At 37.8% G+C, this 10,573-nt stretch overlaps 1 protein-coding gene across 1 annotated transcript; it reads right to left on the reverse strand.

Annotated features, from left to right (window-relative positions):
• Positions 1-1,169: 1,169 nt before the first annotated feature.
• On the reverse strand, positions 1,170-8,923 carry LOC137737550 (ras-related protein RABA5e-like). The gene is made up of 2 exons (XM_068477069.1): positions 8,293-8,923; positions 1,170-2,210 (listed from the first exon to the last, which is right to left on the reverse strand). The coding sequence occupies exons 1-2, from the start codon at positions 8,630-8,632 to the stop codon at positions 1,888-1,890; spliced, it is 663 nt and encodes a 220-aa protein (XP_068333170.1). The 5' UTR covers positions 8,633-8,923; the 3' UTR covers positions 1,170-1,887.
• Positions 8,924-10,573: the final 1,650 nt, after the last annotated feature.

Consider the following 10,573-nt stretch of genomic DNA (forward strand, 5'->3'; position numbering starts at 1 on the left):
GAGTGTTGTAATGTAATATGTTGATGGACCACATGAATAGTTTGTTACTATTCATCCGAAGAAAAATCAGATGTATTATTATTCATATGCAAAGCCGGCCCTGAGAGTAGCTGGAGTAGGCGCCAGCCTAGGGCCCCCACTTCGAAAGGGCCCCGAATTTTTAGGCGAAACTAGGCAGATCTAGATGGAGCTATGCGAGCTTATATGTAAACGTCGGAATCTCGAAATCTTTTGTTGCAAGGTTGGCCTCGCGTGAGGAAGAAGACAACCTTATTCCCAACATCATTTTAATTGCACGATTTTACTTAAGATGGTCCCACCATCTTTTTTATAGTTGCAAGTCTTCTCCCTTTTAAATAGTCCCCATCTTATTTATACTTTTTTACTTCTCTCTTAAATATCACATTTACATTTATTTTTATGGGGTTTTATTACTCTATTTTAAGATCACACCACATATATCTTTATTATGTACCTAAAGGATTAAAACTCTCACCTTTTTGAAAAATGACATTATTTAATATTCCAATTAATTAGTTTATATAATATATAATAAACTATTCAAATTTGTCTCGTCCGCCAGGTTCGTATACGAAAATTACTATCCTCTTTACTCTAGTCTTTTTCCTAGCTGTAAGATGTTGTCTCTGTAATCCAACCATTCATTCATTTATTGAATGTAATAAGTAACATTGTAACAATAGAAAAATGATTGGAATTTGGCGTACTAGGTAGGGACTTCTTTTTTGGTTTGAATTGGTTGAAAAATTAGATTATGTAAACTTAATAAGTGCATTTGCATCTAAAAACGCGAGACAGGGAATATTTGAGTAATGTTTGTATATCTTTCTTTTTTTTTATATTAATTTTTAATGATATTTAATGTAGAAATATATTTTTCATGTATTTAGTGAATTGTTTTTACACATGTCAATGTACAAAGAGTCAGGAGTCAAAGAACTCTAGCACCCCACTTCGAAAGCTCGCCTAGGGCCCCCAAATTCTCAAGGCCAACCCTATTCATATGAAGAAAGTTTGTAAAGCAAATATTGTTGCTACAATAATCTTTTGCCTATAAAATGAAAGCATACGAAGGAAAGGAAAGAAAAGAGAAAAGAAAGAAGATGTATGCAGGAGAAAATATCAATGAGCCAAGCTAGAGATAGGAGAGAAAATACTGAGAGTTATTTTGTACTTCTATTATTTCAGATAATGAAAGAAAGTATTGCTGCTGCCCCGAAAACATAGGCACACTTGCCGAACCTCGTAAATATTATATCTTATTTACTTTATATTCCACTGCATACATACAATTGATTTTACAATATGAATTTCAATTCAAATGACTACAGAGACATATAACTGCTGGAAAACCAAAAACAAAAAAAAAAAAAAAAAAAAAATGATAAACTTCTGTACCAAGTATTCTTTTTTGGACAAATCTGTACCAAGTATTCAGAACATACAGAAACTCGCAAAAGAAAGTCTGCTAAATTTTTTTCTCAGATAGATGTGCATGTCACGAATCAGAATAACACCGTTCGATGTTTTTTTCCACTGCACTATTAAATCACATACAATTTCTGTCTAGTTGCTGAACTTAATATGCTTATCAGACCGAATAATATCACACAAAAGATGGTTGCCTACCTTCATTTTATAGTTACATGGCCTCCATACAGAGTACAAAAATTCGACTTGTTTTACATGAATTAAAAAGAGCACTTTATGTATAATATCGACTTGTTTGGAAACCTTTGAGTACGTATTACCCAATAGCAAACAAACAAACCAATTAACGAACCAAATTGAATAACCAACCTTGAAAATGCTCTCAAGTGCTCTTTCTTACACTTGTTTGTCTTCTTTTCGGAGAAATAAGCCATATCACCCGGAACAGCAAGAAAAATAGCCCTTGGTTTTCTTTAATCCGTCTGCTCCATTATTAACAAGGCTGACCCTGTTCACAGATAACTCTGCTTTGTAGGTATCCGAGTTCAAGACCTTCCGGCTGACATTGTTATATATTTCTTGAATCACAAGCTCAAAAGCCTTTTTAACATTTGTTGAGTCCAGGGCAGATGTCTCCATGAAGAACAACCCCTCTGCTTCAGCAAGGCTTCTACCATCCTCAACACTCACAGCCCTAATATTCTCTAAATCACATTTGTTCCCTACTAGCATCATCGCGACAGTCGTATCGGAATGAGCTGCACCAATGATTAAAGCAAAGCTCAAATAAGAACTTAGTAGTAAAGCAAGAAATGGAGGGTACGACAACCAAAAAATCATAAATAAGCAGAGAGTTCTGCAAACTTAAAGTTCAAATAATATAACAAGGATACATTTTATAAATACGTTCAGTAAGACAAATGAATTGATATACAGACTCAGTTTTGAAAAATCATTCAAAGCTAATATGATAGAAAGATAAAAATAAATAGTGACACAACGTAGGTATTTGATGATAAGAATAGATCACTTTCACTATAATAGAACTGATGATAGCCAAGATAAGAATCCATGTAAGTGACAGAACCGTGACAGAAGTGTCTAGAAGTAGAACGTATGCCCCTTCTTTGCTAAACATAGCGGTCTCTCTACCAATAAGAATACTCGTATATCTTGTGATAGAATTTGCCATAGTCCATGACCTGAATATAAAAAAAGCATACTTTTGGTTGGTCTAACGGGCGAGAGGGTGTGGAAGTAGCACTACACTCCTCATTTTTCACAATTTGCTTTCTACTAAAAGGAAATTACCGTGCGTTCCTTTGTCTGTAATGAAAAGTAATTAGAAGGGCAGCTGTGGAGAAAGGGTCTTTACAGAAAATGAAGCATCATAATCCTAGTATCATTGACAGTGAATTATTTTTATGTAAATCATGTACATAAACAAATAAAAAATGAAAACCACAATTGATGACAAGACTATAACAAAAATAGCAGTATAATCTTTGTTTTCTAGGAATCTTCCTCATCATAAAGCAATACTCTTCTTATAACATGAAAAGAAACAAATATTCTTCATAGATTTTGTTAGATAATAGTTCAATGACATAGGTTCGGTCTACATCTCGGAAGTAGAGGATAAGGGGTGTATAACATGTATAAACAAAAATAGAACAAACAAGTGTACTGAACAGCACATACAACAATAACAAAGCCTTTTCCCCTAAGTGGGGTAGGCTGTATGAATCCTAAAACGTCATTGCGCTCGGTTCTGTGCCACGCCCTGGCATGAACCCGAATTGGTTGTCCGAGACCCGTGTCTATGCTCAATTACTCTCTCCTAGAGCTTCATTGTATGACTCATTAACTTAATACCCCTATAGTTCACGCAATTTTGTACATCGCCATTATTCTTGTAGATAGGTACCAAAGTGCTCTTTCGCCACTCATTTGGCATCTTCTTCGTTTTCAAAATCCTATTGAAAAGGTCTGTGAGGAATGCTATACTCGTCTTTCCCAAGACTTTCCACACTTCGATCGATATATCATCTGGGCCCATTGCTTTTCTATGCTTCATCTTTTTCAAAGTTACAACCACTTCTTCCTAATTCGACGGTAAAAGGAGTAATTTCTACACTCTTTTGAGTTACTCACCTCCCCCAAAGAAGTACTCCTTGAAGATAGTTACTCCTTTCTACACTGTTTGACCGCGTTCTCTGTAACAAGAACCTTTCCATTCTCATTCTTGATGCACCTCACTTGGTTTAGGTCCCTTGTCTTGTTTTCTCTTACTCTACCTAGTTTATAGATATTCAACTCTCCTTTGGTATCTAGTCACTTATACATATCATCAAAAGCCGCTAGCTTAGCTTCTCTTACAAATTTCTTCACCTCCTTCTTCGCTATTCTATATCTTTCATCGTTTTCATCGGTCCTATCCCTGTATAGGTTTTACAACATTCCTTCTTAGCCTTAATCTTTGTCTGTACCTCCTCCTTCCACCACCAAGATTCCTTTTGGTGTGGAGTAAAGCCCTTGGACTCTCCTAATACCCCTTTTGCTACTTTTCGGATACAACTAGTCATGGAATCCCACATTTGGCTAGCTTCCCCCTCTCTATCCCAAACACATTGGGTGATTACTTTCTCTTTGAAAATGGCTTATTTTTCTCCTTTTAGAGTCCACCATCTAGTCCTTGGGCACTTCAAGATCTTGTTCTTTTTTCTCTCTTTTGATATGTACATCCATCACCAATAAGCAATGTTGATTAGCGAAGCTCTCTCCTGGTATAACTTTGCAATCCTTACAAGTTATACGATCTCCCTCCTCATTAGAAGAAAATCTATTTGTGTTTTTGATGACCCACTCTTATAGGTGATCACATGTTCTTATCTCTTCTTAAATAAGGTGCTAGCTAAGAAGAGTCAAATGCCATTGCAAAATCGAAGATGGCTTCCCCATCCTCGTTTCTCTCCCCAAAACCATGGCCACCATGAAAACTTCCGTAGATGCCTGTCTTCTTGCCCACATGTCCATTCAAATCTCCTCCTATAAATACCTTCTCTGTCTGAGCAATTCCTTGCACCAAAATTTCTCCTTCAAACTCGTATCCAACCCGACTTGAGGTGTGTACGCACTAATCACATTCATGAATTCTTGTCCTATTACAATCTTGTTTGCCATAATTCTATTTCCTACCCTCTTGACATCTACAACATCTTGTGTCAGGGTCTTGTCCACGATGATGGCAACACAATTTCTCGTTCTATTTGTGCCCGAATACAGAATACCAAACTTAGTTTCTTGGACGCACATAATACTTATCCTTCTCCTCACCATAGCTTCCACTACTTCCATAGATTTTCCCGTTAAGTTCCTATATTCCATGTTCCTAAACGCATTCTACTCTCTTGAACTCTATCCTCCTGTCCTAACTTTTTCACCCTCCCCGATCTAATAAGGTCAAAGTACTTCTTTTGCGTATCCTGTGTAAAGTTGATGGGAGCAGATGCATCCAAACAACTTTGAGTGGAGTCGTTCAAAAAGAAGTTTCTATGGCCCCCTTGTTCATTTAACATTGCATTCAGGTGCCGATGGAAATACAGCAACCCTTGCTCACTTATCACTGTGTTCGGGCCACACAGTGCGCCACTTAAGGGTGACGACCTAGCTTTAGCGCAATTTCGTTCAGGATTCATTATCAGAAGGATTCGATGTAGGATAGGGGTGTCGGCTGTCGACTACGTGACACCCTTCCCTTTGTTTATTCGAGCTTGGGACCGGCAATGTAAGATAAACTGAACAACGCATAACTTCTAATAAATTCAAAAGCATTAGTGATGAACCCTGAGATAGGGGATAATGGTGTTGTACTTTTGTGTGCAAATGGACGCGAATTCTAACAAAGTACCAATGTCGTAGGCGAAAGAGAAAAACAAACAATCTCAAACAGAAAACAAGAGATTAACATGGTTCGGCATAAAAGCCTACGTGAAGCACAGCAAGGATAATTCCACTAAACAAATGGAGATTACAAAAGTGTGTTTAAACTCCCACAAAGGTTACAAATCCTAAACCAAACAAGTAGAGAACCCAAAACAAAGCGGAGGAGATTCTCTCAAATTGTTGCCTAACTCTTCAAACTCACAAATTGACAAATTTGCCAAATGAAAGGTCCATGAATTTGCCACGCACTCATGACTCCAAATGGTGACCTTCACCCCAAAACCAAAAAAGAGAAAACTCTCTACACCAATGGTGTCGGCACACACAATAAACCGACCCTAAGGTTCTATTTATAGAGTTTAGGACTTAGGTTACAATAGAATCATAATCCTATTGGAAATAAATCCAAATCCTAATACAAGAACAACAACAAAGCCTTATCCACTAAATGGGGTTGGTTTTATGAAACCACTGCGGTCGGTTTTGCCCTTGTTTCTAAGCGATGCTATACTCGTCTCTCCCAAGACCTTCCACACTTTGATCAGTATACTATCGCGACCCACTGTTTTTCTATGCTTCATCTTTGTCAAAGCCACAAGCCTACAACCACTTCCTCTTTCTTGATTTGAAGGTAGAAGATACACTCTTCCGAGTTACTCAACTCATCCAAAGAAGTACTCCTTTCGTGTCTTTCATTGAAAAGACAATGAAAATAAGCTCTCCATATGTCTTTGACTGCGTTCTCTACAGCTAAAACATTTCCATTCTCATCCTTGATGCACCTTACTTAGTTCAAGTCTCTTGTCTTTCGTAATTAAATCCAAATCCTAATATAAAAGGTAATTAACAAAATCTGTCTAGAAGCAAACAATCCAACCATCTCATCCTTATGCCTAAAGATATTCTCAATTTGGACAATTATTTGGTGAAAGATAACCGCATTGAGTCTCTGTCGTAGAGGGGACAATCATGACCATTCGGGAACGGTGTGATGTGGTTACATATTTTGGGCATTTCGAATTCAGTTCTTTAAAAAATGAGGTAAGAGAGATAAAACAAAGGTCGACTTTCCAGGAGTGGGGACGCAGCTTGATTCAATTGGTTTCAGTAGTACTCCTACTTTAGGTCAATATTTGGAATCTCAAGTAGGGTGGCTGTGTTTAATGAGGAATTCCATTGCAAGGGCAATGAGCCATGGGACCACTTAATCCGGTGGAATCTAGTGTACAAATCAAATGGAGCCATTGCAAACTTATTGAGCAAGACTCTTACTGGTGTTAAATCATTAGGAGTAAGCAGAAAGTCCAATCTAATGGGTAGGATTCTCGGATTGTCAAGAGAAGTTCCTTTCAATGTCGTTAATACATGTGTCAGGGTTATTCTTCATCATCTCAGTTGTCAAAACTCGAGATAGGGAATGGAGCTAAATTTAAGTTTGGGAAAATTTTTGGCACGATGAATAAATTTCTTCATTTATACCGGTTACTATGAAAGTAATGTAGTAATTGCTTCCATAAATTTCTTTATCAACACATTGAGCTTCTTGGAATTTAGTTCTTGGAAGAAATTCGAATACAGGATAGTCCTATAAAGGATAAGGATTTGTCCATGCTTCAGAGACTTTCATGCCAATCCTTTTTCTTCTATTCTAGAAATTCTTGTTGGTCAAGTTTTTAAGCGGTTTTTCCCCGTGTGGTTTGTTTGGATGGTCCATTTAGGACAGACTTAGATTTTTAGACATTTAGCAGATTTTTAGACATTTAGCTTTCTCTAGATGTCTAGTGTAATTCATAGTGATTTAGGGAGTATTTTGAGCTGAATACAATTGTATTTATGCAAGTACTAACGGTAGTTTGTAGGACACAAACATTGTCGACTGACTCGACTTTGCAGTATCATGGTTAACATATAGAGGAGAAAAAAAGAAAGAAGGCTACTCAAAACAACTTGTGATCGGTGCTAACTCAAACAAACTTGGAGATCATGGCAAAAAGGAATTTTAATAATGTCAACAAAATAAATAGCATGATCATAACCATCATGAAAATATAACACCAAGGAAAAATCCACAAGAGAATTATGAGAAGAACGTGAATACTGGTGTGAGTTTGAAGAAGATTAGCTAATACAAGAAGCCAAAAACAGACTCTATTGATGTTCATAAGGAAAAATGTAATTCACAAATAGAAGTGATTGATTGATTGCTCGCTCACAAATGGATTTGGATGGTCAAAGTTCTTAGATTCAGCAAACAAACATGTACCACTTGAGCCCTCATATCTCAGACACTAAACAACCAATCACTAATTTTTTAGCTGTTTAGAAACTTTAAGAATCCCCTATATTACCCCCTCTTTAGTTACTAATACTCTGTATAGAAGCTAACACGCCATACCACACATACATTCAACCACAAAGTGTTACACGAGGATATGTATATGTCTTTAAGTTTATCAACTCCCTAAATCTTAAGACACAACAAAACAACCAAAGCAACAAGTTTTCTGAATTTTCTCAGCCATCCAACGTACCTACGACCTAGATTCTACAGCCAAATGAAAGTAGACTTATTCCATTATTGGCTACCGGTACGTATTCAAAAGTAAACAATTTACACATCCACCCAATACAAAAAACAAAAGTAAAAAAAAAATAGCTTTCTTGTGATAGAAGTCTTCAAACAGAGAATTCTTAATCATAATAATATAAGATCTAAATCCATATCCATCACATCCACCCAATACAACCCCCAAAACCCACATTCACCAAAAACAAACACAAACCCAACAACCACAATTATCACAATTACTTAAGCACCTTAGCTTCAAGATCAAAACACATAACCAAAAGAAAAAGCAGAAAACTTTATCTGAATCAGTAGTGTAAGCAGCTTACACTTGAGCTCATCGAGCCAGCGGCCGACACTCTCGAACGTGGTCTTGCGGGTGATATCATAGACAATGAGAGCACCGACGGCGCCGCGGTAGTAGGCCGAGGTGACGGCCCTGAAGCGTTCTTGGCCGGCGGTGTCCCAAATCTGAGCTTTCACCTCTTTGCCGTCGATTTCCGTGCTCTGGGTCTGAAACTCCACGCCTATCGTGGCTTTTGAGTGAGCGTTGAACTCGTTCCGTGCGTAGCGGGACAGCAAGTTCGATTTCCCCACCGCCGAGTCGCCGATTATGACGATCTTGAACAGGTACTCCTCCCCAGACCCCTCCTCGTCTGAAGACGACATGTCGCTTGCTTTCTGGGTTTTTCTTGCTTCTTCTCCTCTGCTTTGTTTGCTTCCTGGGTTTCTTGGTTGAAGTTAATTCAGCAGAGGAATTTTAGCACGCAGTCAAGAATGGCAAGAATGGGAGGGAGGACGCGAGTTTTGACTGCCAAATTTTGGAGGAGAGAGAAACTGAGAGAGAGAGAGAGAGAGAGAGAGGAATGATGGCGCAAAATGGTGGACTGTCAAATTTTGGAGGAGAGAGAAACTGAGAGAGAGAGAGAGAGAGGAATGATGGCGCATGTGCGCTGCGCTGCCAGACGGACATACTGCGCATGTAGTGCCTTCATTATAGATTTTCCGGCATCTTTTTTCTTGTTTTATTTTTATTTTCTTTCTTTTTCTATTATATTTCAAATTTATTCTTTGATTTGCGGTTACGAATACATTTGCATCCTCCATTAAATATTTAAAGAAAATAAATTCTATGTGTAACGGTTTGATTTGGCCCTTAGTTTTTAGAATTTTTTTAATTGTCATATGAATTTTTGGGGTATTTTGATATAAGTGTCTCGTTTTTTAATTTTTTAGACTAAGCATACACATTGTGACATCCCACATCGCCAGGGAAGTGATCCTTATATGTATTTTCACATCTCTACCTAGCACGAGACCTTTTGGGAGCTCATTGGCTTCGGGTTCCGTAGGAACTCCGATGGCTTCGAGTTCCGTAGGAACTCCGAAGTTAAGCGAGAAGGGGGCTAGAGCAATCCCATGATGGGTGACCCACTGGGAAGTTACTCGTGAGTTCCCAAAAACAAAACCGTGAGGGAATGGTAAGCCCAAAGCGGACAATATCATGTTACGGTGGTGGAGCGGGCCCGGCAAGAGTTCCGCCCCTGGCCGGGATGTGATAATTGGTATCAAAGCCTAGCCCTGGTCGCGTGTGTGCTGACGAGGACGTTGGGCCCCTAAGGGGGTGGATTGTGACGTCCCACATCGCCCAGAGGAGTGATCCTTATATGTATTTTCCCATCTCTACCTAGCACGAGGCCTTTTGGAAGCTCATTGGCTTCGGGTTCCATAGAAACTCTGAAGTTAAGCGAGAAGGGAGCTAAAGCAATCTCATGATGGGTGACCCACTAGGAAGTTGCTCATGAATTCCCAAAAACAAAACCGTGAGGGAATGGTAAGCCCAAAGCGGACAATATCGTGCTATGGTGGTGGAGCGGGCCCGGGAAGAGTTCCGCCCTGGGCCGGGATGTGACACACTCCTTTTGAAAATTTGATCAAACATTTTCCTAAAATTTTGGTTATTAATTTCAGTTTTTCACATAAATTTATTTTGTTTAGAATTTTAGTTTTTCACGACTATTCCTAAACATTTCGTTTTTTTTATTTTTTATCTTTTCCTCTTATCCCTATATTTATGCATATATTATCGATCTCTATGAATTTTTTTATTGTTTGTTATAATTTTACCTTTTTTTTTTGTGAATATAGTAGAATATTTATATAAAAAAATTGTCATATTTTATTATTAGAAGAGCCAACACATAATAAAGATTTGTTTGATTATATAGCTACATTTAGTTACCTATAATAGAGACACATTTAGTTTTATAGTGGATTTGATTTTTTGTATTTCTCGGTACATTTGGAATGTAAATGTATCAAAAGAGTTATCCTATAGAGACATTTGGTTTTGTGGTACACTTGTGATTTTTTGTTCACTTGGTCCTTTGGTACATTTGGAATCTAAACGTACCAAAAGGGTTACCTCACAATGGGTATATTTGGTTTTATGGTACGTTTGGTTTATCTATACATTTGAAATCTAAACATACCGAAAGGGTTACATAACAATGGGTACATTTGGTTTTATGGTACATTTGAATTTTTGGTACATTTGAAATCTAAACGTACCAAAAGTCCGTAGTTTTGTTCTCAAATGTACCATAAATT

This window comes from Pyrus communis, chromosome 6 (assembly GCF_963583255.1).
Source record: "Pyrus communis chromosome 6, drPyrComm1.1, whole genome shotgun sequence".
Classification (NCBI taxonomy): Eukaryota; Viridiplantae; Streptophyta; class Magnoliopsida; order Rosales; family Rosaceae; genus Pyrus; species Pyrus communis.